The sequence below is a fragment of the Pelobates fuscus genome, chromosome 1, assembly GCF_036172605.1.
Source record: "Pelobates fuscus isolate aPelFus1 chromosome 1, aPelFus1.pri, whole genome shotgun sequence".
NCBI lineage: Eukaryota > Metazoa > Chordata > Amphibia > Anura > Pelobatidae > Pelobates > Pelobates fuscus.
The window spans coordinates 254,842,125-254,866,237 of record NC_086317.1 but is presented as its reverse complement, the minus strand read 5'-3'; the positions used below and the strand labels follow the sequence as shown (position 1 = coordinate 254,866,237).

At 39.9% G+C, this 24,113-nt stretch overlaps 1 protein-coding gene across 1 annotated transcript in view; it reads right to left on the bottom strand.

Moving 5' to 3' along the window:
• MYOM3 (myomesin 3) overlaps nt 1-24,113 on the bottom strand; it is a 152,250-nt gene that overhangs the window by 81,350 nt on the left and 46,787 nt on the right. Inside the window, exons 7-9 of the mRNA XM_063456551.1 lie at nt 7,141-7,229; nt 5,679-5,723; nt 3,727-3,867 (exon numbers count right to left, since the gene is read on the bottom strand). Of these exons, the coding sequence (XP_063312621.1) occupies nt 3,727-3,867; nt 5,679-5,723; nt 7,141-7,229 (275 nt within the window). The remainder of the gene's footprint in view (nt 1-3,726; nt 3,868-5,678; nt 5,724-7,140; nt 7,230-24,113) is intronic.

Sequence of the window (24,113 nt, the reverse complement as noted above, 5' to 3'; positions counted from 1 at the left end):
GCTGACTCACTAAAGTCTTCTTTTCTTATTTTGCTTCTCCCTATTTCATTTATACGATATCCTGCTGTGTTCTATTATGTCCAAATTCACCAATAAAGCCTCTGATGTTAATACTGGCCAAATGTCTCTTACCTGACCTGCTCAAGATCATGACACACTTATTAAGAAGTGGAAAATTTGGGAATCTCTTGATACCAAGCAAATGGTAGGTAGACCAAGAAAGATTTCAGCCACAACTGCCAGAGGAATTGTTCGGGATACAAAGAAAAATTCACAGGTAAATTCAGGAGAAATACAGGCTGCTCTGAAAAAAGACAATACGACGATACTTGAACAAAAATTTGCTGCATGGTCGAGTTGCCAGAAAGTACAAGATGTCTGACAAAACCTTGACAAGCCTCACAGCTTCTGGCACACTGTAATTTGGAGTGACAAGACTAAAATGGAGCTTTAAGGTCACAACCATGAGCTCTATGTTTGGAGAGATGCTTTTGGACTTTCCAGCATAAAAATGACCCTAAGCACAAGGCCAAGTTGACCCTCCAGTAGTTACAGAAAAAGGTGAAGAATCTGGAGTGGCCATCCCAGTCTCCTGACCATAATATCATCAAGCCACTCTGGGGTGATCTCAAATGTGCGGTTCATGCAAGACCACCAAAGACTTTGCATGACCTAGAGGCATTTTGACAACACGAATGGGCAGCTATACCACCTGAAAGAATTAGGGGCTTCATAGACAACTATTACAAAATACTGCATGCTGTCATTGATGCTAAAGAGGCAATGCACAGTATTAAGAACTAAGGGTATGCAGACTTTTGAACAGAGACATTCCATTTTTTTCTTTGTTGCCATGTTTTGTTATATGATTGTGTCATTCTGTTATAACCTACAGCTGAATTTGAATCCCATAAGAAAAAAAATAAATGTGTTTTGCCTGCTCACTCATGTTTTCTTTGCAAATGGTACATGTATTACAAATTCTCCAAGGGTATGCACAATTTTGAGCACAAGTGTTCATAGAATGTTCTAATCCATACAACGGTAGAGCCAATTAAACTTTCTTACTTTAACGAAAAAATAAAAAAAATACACCAGAAGATGATGAAAATATTGAACTTCTTGCTGGTGACCACACAAATTGTTTCTGTGGAGGAAAGTTAGCAAAGTGTCCTGAAAAGTGGCTTTTAGTTTTGGTGTCTAGACTGCTTGTATTTATTAAATGGTTAGTCCAACAAAAAACAGTAGTTTCATAAAACACTATTTTTGGTTAGAGTAACCCTTTCCCTGCTATCCTGCACACTCCCTCCCCCCCAAAAAAAATCAAACAGCTAAAACTAACAACTTACTCTCCGATGCTGAGACAACACTGCCCCTCAGATGGGTTTTCCTTCACTGACGTCACTCCTCCTCGCCGGAGGGTGTGGGAGGTCAGGGAGGTTCAGCTGAGGGGATGTAAGAGCAACCATAGGAGAGGGGAGTATATGTTGCAACACTGGTTGCCTAGTCCCAGCATTCTGTTCTTCCAATTTTTCACAGAGACAACATTACCCACCCCAAAGTCTAGTTCTGACTAATGACACCCCTATCATGCATGCTGGAGGAGGAGTTACATCTCTGGGAACAGTGAGGCTAATCTTCTTATGTGCAGCATTTCAAAACAAATAAATGAACTGGTCATGGTATGTGGTGTAACCCTTTAAATTGCTCCAAAAAGCTTTTCCTTACTTAACTTCCACTGTTTTTTTAAAGAAGTAACCATTTTAGAAATGGCCTCCAAATTTGGATTGGCAGAAAAAAAGAAGTGAAAGAGAAATTGACAGACAAATTGCAAACGTTTTTTGCGTCCCTGAATATATGACATACATTCAAAAATTACAGTGTGCAAAAATAAGCAATACACAAAAAGAAATGCAAAAACCCAACAGATTTAATAAATTGTGCCCAAAAAGTCAAAACCAAATTCACGTAAACTGGAATGGTTTGACTGTGATAAGTCCTGCCAATGTTCTTTATACACTAAGCAATTGAATAAAGATTTGAAATATCATAACAGGTGGGTCTTTTGAGAAGGCGTCTGGCACTGTAAACATAGCACTTGACGCCACAAGATGGAATGTTATATGCTATTGTGAACAGGATGAGACACAGAGTATTAGAAAGATATTAATACTGTATTCCGTATCACTGCACAAATGTAGCACAAAAGCCTGAGACTTCATTTAGCAGAGATTACTTTGGTATCAATGCGCTAGTTCTAGAAACTTGTCCTTCAACTTGTTCTCAGCATACTTATCCACAAACACACGTAGGCCATTTTTAGCATTTTAAACGTTGAGGATGATGTACAAAGGTGTATGGGTGCACTTATTTTCAAAAGTATCTACAGAAAAGTTACAATTAAAATATATGTATACAATGTAAAATGTGTACTTAAATTGTTTTAATTTAAAGGAACATTTTAGTTCAAGGGTATGTATGACAAAAAGCAGTACCTTTTTATTTTTATTGGCAAGAGGGAACAGTATTTTACTTCTCATGTGCCACTGTTTTGGGCAGGATATATTTATTTAAATGATAACTTTTGGGGGGTGGGGCATGGTACCTAAGATGGCCGCATGTGTTTCACTAAAGCTCCTGCTATTTCGAGCCAGAACTCGATAAAAAAAATGTCTTAAAACTGGTTGAAAGTCCTGTGATAACTCCAACCCGTCATTGCTACAACCTGCAACATAATATGTCTGGATTGCAATGCCCTGATTGGTGTGTTCTCTTGGTTATTATTATTCATACAAAATTGTGCTCATAGTCGAATGCCATGCTTCTTTTTTACAATGTATGACATGTGTCTGCTTTTTGCTGTTGTGGCATTTTTCTATTATTCGGCATAGCAAAAATAAAGAATGACAAAAAATTCAATATTATAATATTCGAGTTGTCACTGGTAGAATTCACAATTCAGAAGCATGGAAATTACAGTGTTACTCTCTAAACTGGGAATAGCTGGGAACTGAATAGGAAAGTTTAGACAATATAATAGAGCTGAAAAAAAAGACTATTTTATTTTGCAATTTGGCTTAAAATGTTTAATTTGCATAGCTCTATTATTTTGTTATAGGTGAGATTATTCATTAAAACTGAATTTTACCTTAAAATATGCAACTACCTAGTCACTTTTACACTGATTTTGTGAATTTCCCCAAATATATACAATTACATCCAAAGTATCAATGAAACTATATGAATAAAAACACATTGTACATTGTTGTATGGCGGAGTTACCAACACTACACACCTACTAACACTACACATATACACCATCTGAGAGGTGTATATCAATGTAGATATTTATTTATAAAATATTTTACCAGGAAAGATACATTGAGATTTTTCTCGTTTTCAAGTATGTCCTGGATCCACAAAACATTGATATGTTATAGAGATACAATATAAGCTATAAAATAGATAGATTGTAAATAACAGACACTGCATGGATTTTAACCTAGAATATTTTGACCTAGTTTTTGCGTCCACTAAATATAATGGTAGAGATGGCAATTGGGAAGTCTACCTCTCCATTTTAAATCAGAGCACATCTACATGAAGATTGCCATTTGTGTGTGATTGCTAAAAAAAATAACTAATTAAAGTATTTTTTTCATCTTCTGAAGGCATGTCTCCTCTTTCTCATCATCCAACTATAATAGGATATGGTGGTTTACATACCATCCCTAAACCAATGAATGCACGGTGCATGTCTCTCAAGGCTAGAAGATACAGAGCAGGACAGGGCAAATGATTCCTTCTCTCTTGTAAACACAGGTTTCATAACACTGGTGAATTCCCCTTCGTAGACCGGTAATAGAGCTATAATAAACCAAAAGTCAAAGAGTCAATGAGCAAAATAAAAAAAAGCAATTCAAGTATTATATTTACCACATGACAATATTTTATGGAATTACAGAAATTCAATTTTAGAACAGTACAATATTAGAATTCGATTAGAATGGTATTATTGATTTGTGCGACTCTCCATCCATCCTTGCTTTTCATCTATGTGTTTTCCATAGTTGTTTCTTTATTAATCTCTCACAGAACCAACAAGATGCAACCAGTGTTTGTAGTGTGCTGTAATAAAATGGACATTAACAGATTTTTTTTTAAATTTGAAATATTGGATGTTAACATCTACTCCTTTTGAAAGCTTCATATATATTTCATTAAGTGGTACATGATATACAACTACAAATATATTCTTAAATAATAGAAATATATTTCAAAATAAATGGTGCTCATAAGTATGTGACTCCAGACACAGGTCACTGAATGACAGGTAAGATTGCACGAAATTGTGTTAGTTATAGTATAACCAGAAGGCAAACAGAGACACTCTTCAAACAGATATAAGTTAAATTTGTCAATCAGAATTTATCCCTTGCCAAAACAGTGGAAGCTTACTCCAAATTAGAACCAAAGTACAAACAAAGAACTCCATCCTACTAAAGCTGACTACATGAATTTAATGCAATTGGACAAATGTGCTTAATTTCCTTTAATGACAGTATGTGTTCTGTAAGTTCATTTTACATTGAGTTCTTGAAGATGGGACCCTAGTGTATGTTTCCAAAATAGTTAAACAACCCTTAAACTTGCCACATTGTGAATTCTAGGCTGAGAAGGTTTGCTAAACAGTAAATACTGGTTATACATTTGGTTCTCTGATATTATTGTATTATTACTCTTAAAATCAGAACTTTATAAAGACATTTAGGCCCAAGATGAAGTACTAGAACAGGTGGGTATGATTAGACGTCAGAACATAGAAGAATGAGTGTTGATATGAGGAAATAGACAAAAGAATACAAAATGTAGAGTAGATATCTGGGACAGCATTCTAGTAGGAGAGACAAAGCAACACTCATCGCACTATACAAAGGAGGTTGAAAGCATCTGCACATGGGACAATTTGGCCATGCCAAATAACAACTAACCAAAATACAGCTAACTTTTAAGACCCACCAAATTGATTTAACACCCCTATGTTCTCTCAGCTTCACCCAAAGGGTCAATGATGAAGAGGAAATGCAGAAAAATGGAAATCGAGATTTCTCATCAAGACATCTCATGTTAAATGATATTAATATGGGATTTTAGAAATGAAATTCACCTTTCGCATGTAGTTTTCTGAGACTTTATCAACCAACCAGACTGGGGACATGCATTAAAAATTATTATTCGTAAAAGCATACATAATGTTTTAAATTGTTAAAGTGTCTTTACAGGTTAAAAATTTTATGGTTTGGTTGCAGTAGAATAAAAAAAAAGATAGATATTGCACACATATATAAAACATTTTAAATATTACATTTATACTCTCCCAATATGATATATTATATGATATAACATATCTAGGGATCTGCATGAAAAAATCAAAAGTAAATAACACTACTACAAATATGACTACTTATATCATGTAAACGGCATGTAAAACAAAAATGAAAACTCAGTAAAATTGTTTAAAAATGTAATATGTAAACTAAGAATAGCTTATCCACCTTTTTTATTTCTTGAAAGGTTTAAACACAGTGCACAACATTTGTAGATAACTTATTACAGTATTTAGCATGGTACAGCAAATGCTTGCACTCAAACACAGTGACTGTGGCTGTACTACTTACAGGGATATGAAACAGAATCCCATCCTGACTTTAATCCATGATATTCTGAAAAAGAGGTTTAATAATTTTTAGATCTTTTTGCAAGACACAAACAGAGCTGAATCTTTGACTTTAACAATAATTGTATTAAGACATGGAGGCTCCTGTTATGCTATTCTCTTTCCTTTATACCCTCAGCAGCAAACAAAAAAAAGACACAATGGGAGAAAGAGTTAACAAAACATAATTGGCAACACATAAACAAATCATAAGAGAGCAAATCATATAAATGACACAAGCATCTCCCAGCATCCTCTCTATCTTTGCTTCTCCCTCAGACCAGCTCTCTGTTTTACCTCACAATATCCATATGTTAGTTATATTATGTTGATGTTGGAATCTGTATACAATTTTTATTTTTGTCCTATCCTGCTTAGCAGGTTGCGGATTCTTTACTGTTGAGAGCCTTTTCCCCTTCTGTATTTTCCTCACTTTCCCTACTTAGGGGTCTTTTCCTCTGATTGCTGTTGTGTTCCGCTATTGTACTTGGAGGTGAGCAGGGGAATTGGCGGTAGCCACGGCTTGCATTGAGCCCTCTTTCCTCCAATCTTCTGGAGCTTTGCAGTCGCTGCCCTCCTTCGAGTCTCCACCAATATTTTACATGGGGTCCACTCGGGCCAATGAGCAAATTCATTTGCGATTCGTGGTGCCATCTTCTTTTTGGCTGTTGAGCATGTGCAATTGTGTTTGCAGTGACCATCTTTTTAGTGGATGCTCAGTGCACTTTTGGGTCTGCTAGCATAGTGGGCGGTCTCCTCCCTTGTTTAGTGGCACTCTCCTGGTGGCAGACAGTGGCTGTGTAATAGTATAAGACATTTGTTTTAATTGTGTTAAAACTTCTTCCCTAGAGTGTAAAGACGTTTGGAGCAGAGCCCTCCTCACTTCTAGTTAAAGTTCATCTTAAAGGACCACTATAGGCACCCAGACCACTTCAGCTCAATGAAGTGGTCTGGGTGCCCGGTCCATCTAGGGTTAACCCTGCAGCTGTAAACATAGCAGTTTCAGAGAAACTGCTATGTTTACATTAGGGTTAGAGGCGCTTCCGCCCTTCTAGAGATCACAGTGAAAATCACAGTGAGAAGACGCTGCCGTCCATAGGAAAGCATTGAGAAATGCTTTCCTATGAACTGGCTGAATGCGCGCGCATTCGGCAGATGACGTCGGAAGAGGGAGGAGAGTCCCCAGCGCCGAGGGAGCCCTGCGCTGTAGAAAGGTAAGTGTTTAACCCCTTAATCCATCTTGAGCCCGGTGGGAGTGGGACCCTGAGGGAACCTGAGGGTGGGGGGACCTAAAGACCCTACAGTGCCGGAAAACGAGTTTGTTTTCCTGGCACTATATTGGTCCTTCAACATTAGTTATATACAGATCAATGGAATTGGTTGATGTCATATAAAAAAAGTAATCATAACAATGACATACTCACGCTTTACAAGTACATTAGCAAAGGATGTTGCTTGTCCAAATGCATTTGTTGCCACCACACTATAATCAGCAGAGTCTTCCAAAGTGCATCTATATACATAGAGAAAAATAATATTTTGTTCTTTGTGTACCTTACTAAACTGAAAGGATAGCAATCTCACTACTTAAACAATACTTATAGGCATCAAAACAACTTTACCTTAATGAAGCCTTTACAATGTATAGGATAGGTCATGCCTCTGCAGTGTCATTGCTCAATTATCTGACATGCATTACCAATATTGCCCAGTAGATGACAGCACAACCAAGGTAATTATGTTAGCAGAACCTAGGCAGGCATATTCTGATTTGAATGAACAGTATCTCTAAATTGAGATTGTTGGAAATTCAAACAGATTTTTTTTATTTAAGAACAAAGAAGCTGAACTAGAAGCATAGCTGATTTTTTCTAGTTTGGCTATTTTAGTCTTGGAATTGGAATTTATTAACAGTTCAATTAAAGTCTTAATGGAGCAAAATGATTTGCTTCTGTATGGGGCCATTCAGACTGCAAAATCTAGACATTGTTGGTGGAATTCATCAATGTCCGGAAATTTTGAAATCATGCCCCAAAAGGGCCTGAATTTGGCCTCACTTTCAGCCGGACCGAATGAATCAAATCAGGGACCTAAATGATTTACCTGTTGGCAGCACTAGCAGCCAGCAGACACAATGTGGGTTAATTATGTGGTAGCTGACCAGCGCTTTCTTAAGAAGTGAGAATTGATTGGTTGACTTCTTAGCTCTTGATCTTATTGCATTTTTCCACACTATCCCCTGCAAAAGGATTTTCCCCACTATCAAAACTCATGCTTCGGCAAGCTTCCATGGGTGAAGATGGATTATTAAAAGGATAAAAGATAAAGGACAAAGTGGTGCTTGATACAATAAACAATCTGGTGTAGCTAAAAATCACCCAAGGGTCACCATTTACACTTTAAAAATGTGATAAAGTAAAAAAGGCAGATAAGGTGATTTGCACACACAGAAATAAATATTTTGGTTTACCCTACACTTAATATATTTTTGGTAACCAACACACAGACATTTCTTTTAACCTATATTAAAATGAGTTAAAAAACACACATTGTATAATCTGTATATGTGAGATTATATATACGTAAGAATATTTCTTCAAACTCAAACAATTTTCAGAGCCCATTAAAAGTTGGATCGGTACTTATGGTGCTTTTCATCAAAGAGATATATGGTAGAATTTCCAGAAACTCAGCATTGTTAAAGCACAGTAACTCCAGAGTTTAAGGTGAATATTTATTTAACAAATTATTAAAAGCAAAACAAAGTATCTGGGATTATTTTCTCTAAAAACTGTTCGTTAAGAACTGTTTAGCCCCCCCCCTCCCCCCCCCTAAAAACGAATCTGGGTTTAGAATCTATAAATTCTTGTACTTCATCTCCTTGCTGTAAAATGTGCCAATTTTTATTGATACTTTTTTTTAATGGTACCTATATTGCTCTATTTATATATATCTAATTCTCTATTTTTTTCGGTCTTCTTTTTCTTATACTCTAAAAGGGGAGATCTATCTAAAAGTGCAACGTTTTTTATCTGTGTATCTAAGAATTCCTCATTTTGCACAAATTGTTTTTTTAAAACGCATGACTGCGTAAAAATCTTGTTTAATTTAAACACTTCCTCCGCAATCTCAAAAAATTGTTTCCTAGGTATGTTGGACAGCCATGGCTTGTGATGACAACTATTAACTTCAATATAGCTGTTTACATCAACTTGTTTAAAAAAAGTGCACGTACACTAAACATAAAAATAAAATGAAAATGAGAATAGGAGCTGGTCCAAACTGCCTTTAAATTGTAGCCTTCCCTAAAGAGGGATTAAATATAGAACAATGGATCCTATGTAAATAAAACTGTGTAATAACAGGATATCCACTGGCAGCATATAAATAGTGAATACTGACTAAGTGGTTTTCACGGGCGTTTGGGGCATTGCTGAGTCCACAATACAACCTGTGGTTTTCGTTTTATTTCGGATTTTTGGACATTTTTCTTTCTTTTCATTGCCATTATTTTATTTCAGGAGCGGGTGGTTTCGGATTAGGCTTACTTTAGGAGTAAGGGGTGCCCTCGAAGGCACTATAGGGACAGTTATCCGGCTTCTCCCCCCCCTCCTTTTACTCCCCTTCACCCACCCTGCTTCATACCTGATAATATTGTAGGCATTTCTCTTCAGCATTGGACTGTTGGTGACAGTTACTACTATCTTGGTTACAATTTTTGATACATTCTAAGAGCTACTGTTATGCATAGTTGCTAATCAAGATAGTACTTTATTGAAAACCACTTAGTCAGTATTCACTATTTATATGCTGCCAGTGGATATCCTGTTATTACACAGTTTTATTTATATAGGATCCATTGTTCTATATTTAATCCCTCTTTAGGGAAGGCTCCAATTTCAAGGCAGTTTGGACCAGCTCCTTTACTCATTTTAATTTTATTTTTATGTTTAGTGTACGTGCACTTAGTACTATTAGTTCTGTATTGTAGTGGGTCTTTTGTTATAAGAGACTTTTTAGTGATTTATATCGTTATTAAAAGTTATGTTTTCATTTCAATTTCTAGTAATATATTTTGTTCCTAGTATTCCATTGCTTATATATTCATTGTATCCTCTGTTCTCTCTCTCTTTTCTATTTTTCCACAGGGGTTATCCCCCATATAGGAGGTTTACATAGGCATATTTATTTTCTTTCTTTTTTCCTTACTTTTCTTTTTTGCAGTATATATAGGCTAGTTACGTTGCAGGTAATTAGGAGGTAATCATCTTCCTATTTGAAATTATTTGTTGAGAAGACTCATCAAGTCTTGTAAGTATGAGGGGCAGCCCTTTACTAGTGGTTGGAGGTGAAAATCAATATATTGTGATAGGGCAGATAGTACGAAGTTAATGCCTGATATTATTGGGTGGCCAAGAGGATTTATGGGATCCTTGTGTCATTTTCGTAGTATATGAATCACTGGTATCCTTGAGTGGTTTATTGTTTGTTTGTTTTTATTTCTTCCCGTGTTTTTTTGCTACCAGGCCTTTTTTTTATTTTGATTATTGGCATTGGTTATTATGGATTACTATTTTTTCATGCTGCAGAGGTTTTTAAAACTATTTGCCCATCGGCTGCTAGCAATGCCAGTGGACAAATAGCTCTTCAAGTTATCGTTGGCTTGCAAATAGCAAGAGGATGATAATTTGCAATTGGTTTATCATCAGAACAATTTGGTTGTTGATAAATCTCTGATTCTGGTGATGTAAATTGGTTTGAGTGCAAACATCAGAGATATTTTAAACTCATCCGAACTAATGTAACAGAATTGGTTGGACTGACTGCATTTTCCATTAGTAAATCTGCAAATTGCCAATGTGGTTGGAAGTCTGTTTCACTACCAGAGAAAAAGCACTTTACATAAACCTAAGGCACACAAAGAGATAATATCACTTTATCTGCATTTTAACAACAGCGATATAAGTCACTTATAAGTCAGCGATATAAGACACATGAACTAACTGCAGCTTGTGTCTACTGGTGTATGTGTTTTATGAGAGGACTTTAACAAATTCTTACTAGTCCAGCTCAGTACAATGTTGCTTTACGCGTTAAAAAAAAATATAAACTTTATTTAAAGCGGCACTGTCATGCCGAACTTACCTTTCCCCAATCGCTTCCTCTTCTCTCCCTCTTTCAGGATCTGTTCTTCTTTTCTTCCTATCTGCTCTAGTTTTCTTTAAAACATAATACAAAGTAGGGACCAGCTTTGACCCACTTCTCGCTGTCAAAGGAATTTTCCCACAATTGTCATCTAATCTCGCGATGCCTCTTTTCACTATTCCCCAGCGTTCTGTCATATAGATAGGACGCTGGCAAAACTACCGAATTCCGTCCTAACAGAATTAACAGTTTGTTCATTCGTGTTAGAATGGCATTCCGTAGTTTCTGTTTGTATCGGAATTTAATTTGAATGAATGAATGAAATTGCGATCCTATTCGTGCCGCGGCTGCATATTGCAGCTGCATAGTAAATAGCTCCCTAATTACCTCGGTATTACTACAAGGCTGAAAGATCAAAACTGGTCTTTCAGCCAACTTTACTAATACTAAGTAAAAATTAGCATTAGTAATTAATCGTGAGCACACAGTGGCTGCTCACTATTGTAAAAAATACCCTGTCACGCCTCTAATAAAGTGCACCTTAGTGGGGCACCTATAAAAATTAACGGGGGGGACATAGTGTCCCCCCTCCGAGCCTCCACTCGTGCACCGTGAGTAGGGGCCACTAAACTAGATGGGGAACTTAGTGTCTCCCACCCGGCCCCCACCCATGAGCAGCAGGTGGGGTCACTAAGATAAAAAAGGGGGGTATCTATTGTCCTATCCCCATCACGGCCCCCACCCATTATCGGCGGGTGGGAGCCCTAGTGACAATCGGAGCGACAGAGGTCCTCCCCTCGGCCCCCACCCATGAGCGGCAGGTGGGGGCCCCAAGATAAAACAGGGGGGGGACCTATTGTTCCATCCCATCCCCTGCCCCCCACCTATTAGTGGCAGGTGGGGGCCTTGGTGACAATGGGGGTCATAGGTCCTCACCTCGGCCCCCACCCATGAGCAGTGGGTGGGGGCCCTAAATGACAATGTCCTCCCCCTGACCCCCACCCATGAGCGGCGGGAGGGGGCCCTAAATGACCAAATGTCTAGCGTGTAATTTGTCGTGATCATTGATGTTTTCCTGTCCACCAACCAATGGCTTGTATAGTTTGACGCCAGTAGATCCGCCCTAACCGTACCATACCATTTCCTTTGGACCTATATCTGAAGGGGGCCCAGGAATGGTGCGGTTTGGTTCAGTTGTATGGGCCACTTTCATATTGGAAACACTGAAAATAGCGTACCAGACCATACCGACCCAAACCATACCGCTCAGTGGAAACGGGGCATATGTCCCCTCCGCTAGTTAATAGGTGGGGAGCGGGGGCTTTTTTAATAGATGGGGCAGGTTAATAGATGGGGTCGTTCACAACAGTAAGCAGATTCTAATCTCCCTTATGCTATTATGGGGGTCATGTTGACACCCATAGAGTGAGGGAGGACATGTGGGGGGTTAGGAAGTGGCGAGGAGCTCCCTCCTTGTAATAAACGAACGAACAAACGAACACCGGCATTCGGTCGTTGTTTGTTCGTTTGAAATCTGACAAATGAATGAATAATCTAAATTTCCGTCCGAATGACGAACTTGGCATGCGTGGGAATTTCCCAGCGCTATCTAGTGTGGGCAGATGACGTGTCCCACAAGGACTTCATCTACACACACAAAGATGGCGGCGCCCAGGACCTAGGTCCGGGCATAAAATAAACATAAAATATAGGCAATATAGGGGGATTAGGGGAATTTGGGGGCAACCAGGGGGGCTATTGAATGTATTAGAGTCGGGGGGGGGGGGGGGGGTTAAAAAAAAATGGATGCGGCCATGACAATGCCGCTTTAAATCATATTTAAAAACTGAATACATTAACAAAAAGTTGTAAGCAAGCAAATTGAAACTCAAAAACATGGAGACGCAAAACAGAAAACCATCTGCTGAAGACGTTTCATATTACTTCTACAGCAGTTTATACTTAACTCTTTGTTATATGTGCCAGGAGACCTGATTTGATTATATCAGGCATAATTGTGGTATCTATTTCTTTCTGAGTGACTAGAGTTTCGTACTAACTTCCTGTTCTGTAATTCAATATTGATATGTACGCTGTGTATTACAGCTATGTCAATAATGAAAAGAATTCTGGCACTGAACATTTGTGGGGGATAGTTGTTCTATTAGTTACTGATGTGTGAAAGTTTACCTAGAAGTCTCAGCCCTGCCCTTGGGATAAACAGAATTTTTTTAGAAATGTCAGAATCACAAAATCACATAATTACATCTCGTATATTACCGGGAAAAAACCTCAAAACAAACAAAAAACTAAAAATGAAACTAAAGCCTTTTTCGATTTCCCCGCAAATCTTGCAGTGGAGGCATTGTTGAACTGCAAAAAATAAATCTAAAGGCTTTGCAACGACTACTGATATGTGTGTGTTATAAAAACATGTTACTGCCATGATTATATCATGATAGATATGTCATGAGTTTCTATTCTCCTCTTTTATGATGCCTGGAGATGCAGCTGGTTTTGAACAGGGCACTTTTTGTATCTAGAACTCAACAAGTCGTGGGGGAGTGGTTGCACCCCACCTTCTTTAACCCCTTAAGGACCAAACTTTTGGAATAAAAGGGAATCATGACATGTCACACATGTCATGTGTCCTTAAGGGGTTAAACTTCACTAATGTCACCAACGTATTAAATGTCAGACGTACAGTTGCAATGATTATTGCAAATTGTTATTAATTCCAATGCTGCTCTATGAGAGGCATGACTATGTTTAGCATGATGATAGGCATTGCTGCCATCCTGTTGAGTAACCTTTGGCATGTAAGACCTTTCTAGGCTGAAAAGTTGTATTTTAAGATCCTCCCTACAATTATATACTAGAATGATTATCTTCAACAGAATATATATATATATATATATATAGAAGGCGTATGCCTGAAGTTGTGGGAGGGATTTTTATGCCTATTTAAACCCAGCAAACCCCCTTACTCACCTGTCTTCGACGATTTCGGAAATTCCCGCCTTCATTTCCGCTTTGCAGACCTCTGACGTCAGTCTGCCGCGACGCTTGTACACTGCCCGCCGGTTTCGTGAGTATTTTCACTCGAACGGTAACCTTCCGTCAGTTTTCGTCCTAACTGTAAGTATTCGTTTTCTGCACATCATTCGACGGTATGGTTCATTTGCCATAATAGGGGAAATACCTCTCGCAATAGTTCATCATTCGTCAGTTCTCACGGACTCGGCTGCTAACTGTTTCCAGGTTAAACTCTGCTAGTTGACGTTTTTTTTTTTTTTTTAGCGAATAAATTCGTACTCCCCGGAGAACGTTGAACGTTCTACTCTCTGTGCCGCATTTTAATTAATTCCTGGCCGTATTTTGCATGTAACCTAGCAAGCTATGCACGTTGAAGTTTTGTAGCGGTATACATTTTATCACGCGAGCTGGGCATTGGTAACAGTTACTGGTAACGGATCCAGAGGCTGCTCTGAATGCACGTTTGGGTCAGTAGTCTGTGTCCCAAGTGCAGCGGAAGACGAGTGTGGATCACTGGGCTCCCAGGGGAGCCTGTGTATGAGAGTTGCCTAGTCTGGGTCCCTGACACGACTTCATATGCAACTCATTTCACCTAATCCTGCAGCAGTTAGCGGGAATGTCCGAGCGTGTACTGCTGCTCCGACTTCACTCCTGTGGTTAATTTGCTGCTAGGGGTATTTGTGTAGGGTTTGGGGTGGCCGTTTCTTTTAATTTAAGACAGTCATTCACTTGCCCGTCTCTCTCTCTCTCACTGTTTTCGATCACCCCCCCCCCCAATTCATCGTCTATTAGGTTTTAATTATCCAACAGCAGGATATGTTAATGCATTCATTTAACTTGAGCAGTTATACAGCGCTCTTCTAATTAGCAGAGTTTTATAGGACACATAAGTGGCTGCTACAGACTCTGTTCTGCAACAATGTATACGATGAGTAAAAGATTTATTACAGTGTAAGAGTTTTAAGTTGGGGGGGGGACTTTACTTGTTCCTGTCTTTTAGATAATAAATTGTGATACAGAATTATGCTATGTATCTCTCTTTGTTTCTTTTTTAAAGGGATTTCTGCATTTCTCTGAGCTCCTACATTCACTACGTTATCTGGACTTCCTTTTTTTCAGGACTTTGTTACAGAACAGTATACATATTATTTTATGGATACTTTGCTATATGACTTTTCTATTTTGGCATATTAAATGCACCTTTTTTAATTTTAAGGGGATTATTCACTAAGCGCTGAAACTTATATGCATATTTGTTTTTTGGAATTGGGAAAATTATTTTTCTGTTTTAGCAGCTATTATTGTTTGAGTACCTGAGGTACTACATTTATTATATTATCTTGATTGGCTATTGACCTGTTACGTCGGCCGTTTATTTTCAACTTGCGCTCTCTTTATAACTATATTAGAGTTTTATAGCTGTTCACTTACTGTCAAGATGCTTTTACGAAAATGTGTTTTATTTCTGGTTGTCACAAATATATATATATATATATATATATATATATATATATATATATATATATATATGATTCTTACAATTCACAGCAGTTCTAAACCACTTTCGGACCCGAGAACAGCCTAATGTTGCTCAGAGCACATCACTAATTCTAGATTTACGGTGGAGAATATTTGTAACTCAGCTGCAGGAAAGAATGTCAGCAGAACAGGTAGCAGAAATGAATGTGAGGCCTCAAGAAAAATAAGTTGCAAAGTTATGATGGTGCGTAGGATGAGCCTTCAAGGTCATTAAAACCACATTACATAGCCAACAGGGCTGCAGGTAATTTGTCAAATTCAGTTTATCAACCCGTTTACTGTCATTTCACAGGAAATGTATTAACCCTTACAGTGCTGGTAATATTTCTAAAATAATTTAGATGAAGTTGAAATGATTAATCCTGTCAAGCTTTATACATTTTAGATAGGGAATAAGTCGCCATGCTCTCAAGGTCCAAATACGTTTGGAGAATAATAAAAGTGAATTTGAGTAGGTATGTATGTCAGATGTCTTAAAAATAAATGGGTAGCTCAAGGTCGTCATTGTTATTGGTCGTCCTCAGTATAATCGCAGATACTCTAACTGTTATGCACATCTTACATTCATCTGCACGCACTTGTAGACACGCAGCTTGGCATACTCGACAATTATCCCGCACATTACTTACCTATTTAATGATCCTAACATATTCAGCGTTGCATTAAGTCCTATCATTGTCTGATTACCTTGCCTTGTACACCTGCGCAGGCGGGCACATATGTTACTAGACGAGTGCATTTAGGTTGGTACTGCAGTTCTGGTGAACAAGCCTCAGCACAGGCGGGTACGCGTTTTAACGGTACCATGAACGAGATCCGCAAAAAAATAAAATAAAAAGTATGGGTATATATATATAGATGAATGAACTCGTATTACATTGCACAACAAGGCCACGACATGGCACCACGAGCCCCGAGGGCCATACCTACAATCATACACGCATTCTAGTTTAAACGTCCCGACCGTCTGGACTCTGACACGCTCACAGGGCGCTCCAGTTTCGGTCAAGCTGTACGATCCTAACTCATTACCACCCACGTTTCGTTCAATGGTATGTCCTCTCTCACTAACTAACCTTCCCTCTTAGTTAGCAACGGCTGGTTGTCAGGTTCCTAGGTGTCCACTAGTTATTATTCCCCCTGGCTTCTTTGTCTTAGGTTAGTGGTCCCGCGAGGCCAACACCCATCCTCATACTTGGAGGTACTACGCCCCTCGGGCCAAATCATAGCTAGTCGCCTCGCATTGTGGCATAGAGAGGGCCTCATCCGTCACTCCCATTCTATCTTATGTTTAACTTTCACCGAGAGGCCGACACCCCGCAACACCGTTCAGTGGCCACACTGCCCCCTCGCGCCAACGCATAGATAGAGCCTCTCAAGCCGCTTGGCAAATAGCAGGGCCTCACCTGTCACCAACCTAGAGTAATTGTTTCGCCGCATCGCGGCATAGCTAGTCAGCCAGCACGCTCACTCACACTCACGCTCGCACCCCTAGTACGCTGGGGGGACGGCACACTACAGACCCGTCACGCGTAATCATTATGTTTTGGATCCTATAACCGACGCGGGTATTCCTGGCACTTTATTTCCCGCTTTGGTTTTGTTGTGAGTTACATACTCTTAGAATAGTGCGAACAGTATGTCAGGACTATCATACTAGGCTAATCCTGTGCTTTCAATACGTAATCTCTTCCGGGCCGCGGGTTTGCTGGTTACTGAGACATAACAGTTCAAGGATACCAATTTGTATATTACCCCGACCTGTCACTCGCTGGTGATCCTCACATGCCGCGTACACTACGGGCCCAGGCCAAGCTAGTAGAATCCTAGACCGGCGGTCCCTCCAATCAACTTGTTTCAGGCATTTCTTACATATATTCAGCTAAGTATGTATGTGGGGTCTCACGTTGCCTTTCGCATTGCACGTTATACAGGTTAGGCCTTGTATTGGACCATCGTCAGGTCCTCCAGACACTGACGTACATACAGTGACTGCTTCCGGACTCATGTATTACGGATATACTATTTATTTACTTCGCAGCATTTTGGGGGCATTTTCGCACATTGAGTTCTAAATTACCGTTTATCGACTCATACTATCACTTCATTTTCACTTCAGCGTCACTTATACAAGCAATGCAGGTTAAGCTTTAGCAGTCTGATTAGACCGGGTGTACAGAACTCCCACTGGTTTTCATATCGAACATAAAGGCATCACTCTGCCTCCTTTTCGGCCAAACGAATGCCTTTTAAATCCTTCATCTACTGAATTTGGGACTTGTCTGCACGCTTGACTTTCACAAGGTCCTCCATGCACTTTCAATTCATTCGTCACGCATTTTGACGTTGTTCACGTTTCACTTCATGTAAGTTTAAGAAGTCCATCAGGAGTTACTTTCGGTCATGCTGGTTGTTTCGATTTAAGTTGTAACACCTTCTGCATCCTATAGTACATTCTTTACGATCTCATGCCTGCCAAGTGACTGCTATTGGGTACTTGCTATACAAACGCATATCGCCTTCAAATTTAGTCAAAGCTTCTTTTCAGGTTCCTCTCTCGTGCAAACATTTCCCTACGGTGAGTCACGGCTTTGCATTCTATTCTTCGGTTCACATCTCCACAGTTGGTTTCATCAGGTGCCTGTTACAGTCCTTTTTCGCTGTGTTGTAATACAAGTAATCACACGTGTACGGCAGGTAACCGCTCGCTCACAAGGGGATTAACACCCTGCTGCGCGTAGTTAGTTCAAGTCCACATGGCCCAAGTCATGGGTAGGGCTCTCTCAAACACAGGGCTTATGGCACGGCCTCATCTCTTACGGGATAGTCCTTATCTTCGCCTATTGGTACCCATTCGCTAAGCAGCTCTACTACACGAGAATTTCAATGGGCATCTGAGTTTTGCATAATTTAAACATATTACGTTTCTTTCCTCCTCACAGCATGCTGCAAGAACTAGCTCCAGGTAACGTACTTTCTTTGATACACGCTAACCCTGTCGTCTCAAGTCCCCTGCAGTATCCTCCGCCCTAGCCACTTCCGAAGTCGGACCTTGCTTAAACGTTACGGTTGAGATAAAAGAACACGCACTCCGGATTTCCTCTGCAGGTCAAAAAAGGTATCGATCATGCCTGGAGTTAGAGTCTACGCAGGTAAGATTTGTCTACTAATGCTAAGCAAACGTACTCTACGAAGCTTACGATATGTGTAAGTATTGTATGTGGTTCAAGATAATAAGTGCGTCCCGATTATAATGGTTGCTCGTACAATTTTTGCCACATCCCTCAAACAATTCATGCCATGCATTCGCTCCTTGTTTATTAGTCTTGGCCTCAATCCAAATTCCTTCTCGGGACATTCATTCCGTATTAGGGCCGCCACAGCAGCCTCAAGTTGTCAAGTTCCAACTCATCTTGTAGAGAAGATGGGTCGCTGGAAGTCCTCGGCATACAACCGGTACATTCCAAATCCAGAGAAGAAATCAGGCTCGCTTTCTATAATATGTCTAAATGTTTTGTTATGTTTAATAAATGTCACATACTTTTTGGCCCTCTTTTGCAGGCCTAACATCACGTCGGTTTCGGCACACCTCAACCGACTCTTATATATTAAAACTACACACAGTTTAATGTGCGCCCCTTCCATAATCCCGTACACAAATAGAAGGCGTATGCCTGAAGTTGTGGGAGGGATTTTTATGCCTATTTAAACCCAGCAAACCCCCTTACTCACCTGTCTTCGACGATTTCGGAAATTCCCTCCCACCACACCCTCTTTATATATCATTATATCTGGGTGGGCCCTCTTTTGCAGGCCTAACCTCACGTCGGTTTCGGCACACCTCAACCGACTCTTATATATTAAAACTACACACAGTTTAATGTGCGCCCCTTCCATAATCCCGTACACAAATATATATATATATATATATATATATATATATATATATATATATATATATATATATATAAACAGAAGGGAAGGCTGCTCTCCGGACTTTAAAACATAAAAACTTTTATTCAATTATGATTAATTCCTCAGGGTAAAAAAATAGAACAGCAGAACAATACAGTACAGTGCATCAGTGACCAATTTATACCAAACATAATCAATTAGTTTACTCACTCAGGTGTGTTTCCGTGCGTTCCCGCCATCACCCTGTGCTCTTTCGGGTATGCGCGCGCATCCATGCGCGTCACGCCCCCTCCATTACGTGCCTACGTATTGGTTTACCCATCACCCTGGATACCATATCAACAAAACAGCCCGTTCGTGAAAACCGGTCTGTGATCAACAGGATGAGAGATTCCACAAATATACTTTGAAAAAAAGTGCATAAAATGTTTTTATCAGACTATTTCAAAGCCAAGATGATTCCACGCGGTTTCAGGCTATTGAGCATACCCTCTATTGGGAGACATAAAGTGACAGTCTGTAGAGATTGGACTCACGTATTGAATAAAGCCTCTTTTGACTTGATGCTCATTACCATCAAGGACGTAAAGAGTGACCTAGTGGAAGTGAAACAACAGATTCTTGCTATGGAGACTGAATTAGCGGTGATGTTGGCATCTGCAGAAGGTTTAAAGCTACAACAACAACTTACGATTGAGCTGCTGAAATACAAAAACGAATTGGTAAGATTCAAGAAACAGAAGTTCGAGATGGTCCAGCAGGACTACAAGGACCATCGGGTCTATCGGTGGCTCTCAGGTGACCGTCCACCTAGACCTAGACGCTTCCGTAAAAGGATTGTTCGTCCAAAGATTACAACAATTGATGTAACTTCTGGAGAATCGATGTCAGAGAATGATATGCCTAGTGCAGCTTCACCTTTTTTAGACCAGGCGGATCCTGGCACAGTCACCAGGAGCAGGGTCAGAGGCAAAGACCTTACAGGAACAGGAGAGGACGTAAGGGCAGAGGTAGCAACAAGGGGAAAGCCTCCCCATCGCAAGTGACTCCAGTATTCAATCTCTCCCACAGACAGCTCAGCAATCAAGAAATCAGCATCCTTAGCAAAGGACTTACATTTGTTCCTACTAGCCATGCTAACTCCTTTAAGTGGAGCACTGAGCTGTTTACAATGGGTAGGAATATGAGACTTAAAGAGTTTTTCCACACCTCCGATAAAGATAAAGCACTCAATATGCCAACAAGATCTGAGAGATTTAGAGTAAAATCTACGTTTGATCCCCAATCCACCAGAACATCCATTAAGACTTTCCTGATGACTACATCTAAGATGGCACAGGAGGCCTTTTCGAATCCAAGTGGGAAGTTACACAATATCTCTAAAAATGAACGCTTAATGCTCAAGAACCTTGCGCAGGACCACTCTATCATCATCCGCCAAGCGGATAAGGGAGGGGGTATAGTTATTATGAACTATACGGATTATGCTGAGTATTTGAAACAACAACTCCAACATGTGAACACATACTGCCCCCTCACAGGTGATCCCACTCTGGGGATTCAAAGGAAAATTGAAGATGTATTAGAGATGGGCCTTAGGGCAGACTTCATCAGCCTGGAGCTATACAGATTTTTGAATAAACCATTCCCTCGTACTCCAATTATCTATAGTATCCCCAAGATACATAAAGATTCTAATAGACCCCCGGGACGGCCCATTGTCTCGGCAATCGATGGCATTCTAGAACCGATAGCCCAATGGCTCGACTTCATTTTTAAGGGGCCGGTTGAACAGCTTCACACTTGTATCAAAGACACACAAACTTTGCTACATAGAATCAGAAAGTTGGACTTTAACAACTCAGCTCCAATTTTTATAACGATGGACGTGAAAAGTCTATATACGGTGATCCCCCATATAGGGGGTATTGAAGCAATGAGGCAAGTACTATATGGATCCTCTATCTATCAAGGACCACCTATTGAATTTGTGTTGGAGTCATTGTCACTCATCCTTTATAACAACTATTTTCGCTTTGAGGACCAGTGGTACTTACAGGTGGCCGGTACATCGATGGGATCGGCGATGGCCCCCATGTACGCGAACGCGTACATGTACGTATATGAATCCACCCATATCTTGATCCCATATCAACATTTAATCATTGGATACTATCGCTACATCGACGACCTGCTGATCATTTGGCGTGGCACACATGGGGAAGCGGTCACCATGGTTGATGAGTTGAATTCTCTCCCGCTACCCATACAGTTCACAGCGAACATTAGTGGAGATCGAGTCCAATTTTTGGACCTTGAACTTTCGTATGGCAGTAATGGTATACAACATACTTTATTTTCCAAACCCACGGACCGCAACACTTTGTTACATGCTAGGAGTGCACACCCTACTGCCCTGATAAAATCAATCCCGAAAGCCCAATTCCAGAGAGTGATCCGCAATAATTCAGATAAGGACAAGGCTGAGATACAACTTGGGGTTATGACCCAAAAGTTTTTGGAAAGAGGATATGATGCTCATGTGTTGGATGATGCACTGTTGAAAGCTCGCTTAGCTCCGGTGCTCCCAAGTAAGAAACGTGAACAGAGACTGGTCTTCCAGATGTCCTTTCATAATTCATCTTGCCAAATATCAGCTATTGTCAAAGTTAACTGGAAAATGATCTCAGCGGACGACACTCTGCCAAAAATCTTTAAGGAGAGGCCACTTATCTGTTACAAGAAGAATAAAAGCCTCAAGGATATACTGGTTTGTACAGATCCAGTGGAGAGCTATTCAGGTGCAGTTAAGTACAACATACGAGGGAGTGTGCGGTGCCTTGGGTGTGTGACATGTGGACATATGATTCCAGCTAAGAGATTTAATCACCCACATACGAACAAGACCTATGACATTAAACACACCATTACTTGCAAGACTCAGTTTGTTGTATATAAACTAGTATGCCCATGTGGCCTCCACTATGTGGGCAAAACGGAGACGCAGCTATGTGAAAGGATCAGAGGGCATCGGTCAAGTATTAGGTTAGCCTATAGGGATGGACTATCAGATAAACCGGTTGCACGGCACTTTTTGGAAAAGAAACACCCATTGGCATCATTGAAGTTTGTGGGCATAGACCACATTCCTCCCCCCCGTAGAGGTGGAGATAGAGGGAGGATGCTCCTTCAAAAAGAGACCTTTTGGATCCACCAATTGAATATGGTGGCTCCTATGGGGTTAAACGAAAGCAATGTATATCACTCGTTTATATGAAGGTTTACAGCTAGCTAGCAATATTTAATTTTTAATTGGTAATAGAAAGCAACGGGTATTACTGTTATTAGTTGTGATTTTATGTTGGAGTCATTATAATGTACTGTTATGTTGTACACAGCCGTTTAATGTTTTAAGCTACTTTACATGCGGTTATTGCACTTTATTTAGATCACTTGCACCTTTTTGTGGTAATCATTAGCACTTTATATTTATCACCAGCACTTTAAACGAAAGCAGTAGCACTTTTACAACTCCATTTATTATATATTTAGAGTATATATAATTACCCCATACCCCAAAGGGGTTTATGCACATTATTTTGCTATTAGGATACATTTGTGCCTATATTAGGGTTCATGATAAATATAGGTATTTATTAGCACATCCACTTACACAAGCAATAGATTGTTTTATTTATTTAGAAGCACTTTTATGCACTTTTTTTCAAAGTATATTTGTGGAATCTCTCATCCTGTTGATCACAGACCGGTTTTCACGAACGGGCTGTTTTGTTGATATGGTATCCAGGGTGATGGGTAAACCAATACGTAGGCACGTGATGGAGGGGGCGTGACGCGCATGGATGCGCGCGCATACCCGGAAGAGCACAGGGTGATGGCGGGAACGCACGGAAACACACCTGAGTGAGTAAACTAATTGATTATTTTTGGTATAAATTGGTCACTGATGCACTGTACTGTATTGTTCTGCTGTTCTATTTTTTGACCCTGAGGAAGGTCCCGAACGGGGACCGAAACGTTGGTCGTTTTTTAATCATAATTGAATAAAAGTTTTTATGTTTTAAAGTCCGGAGAGCAGCCTTCCCTTCTGTTTTTCTACATTATTTGGAGCTCTGGTGGTGCGCCCGGCATTGGACTGCCTTTAAGCGTGAGTGCAGGGGATACTTCTATTTTCTATATATATATCACTATGGGATATCTGTGGACCATTGTATTGCATTATTTGCTAACTCATCAATTTTATTCCTGTGTGCAGCATATCATCTTTATTTTATTCTGAAATCCCATTGGCTAACTCCATAAAAGTAATACCAAAATGTGAGTTAGTGGTGTCACATATATGATGTACCTGCATGTGCTGGTGCTAAGGTCAATGCTGTTGTTCTCTCTCGCCTTGACTACTGCAATACCCTTCTCAGTAGTCTTACGTGTTCACATATTGCACCGCTGCAATCTATAATGAATGTGGCAGCGAGGCTCTTTTTCCTGTCCGCTCGCACCTCACACGCCTCCCCGCTCTGTCAGTCTCTGCATTGGCTTCCAGTTAGATATAGGGCTCAATTTAAAATTCTGGTCCTTGCTTACAAGTCCCTACATAATGCTGCTTCAACCTACCTATCCTCCCTAATACACAAGTATGTCCCGTCGAGGCCCCTACGCTCTGCCAAAGACCTACGTATATCCTCTGTCCATTCGCCCACCTCTAATGCTCGTCTTCAAGATTTCTCCAGGGCTGCACCTC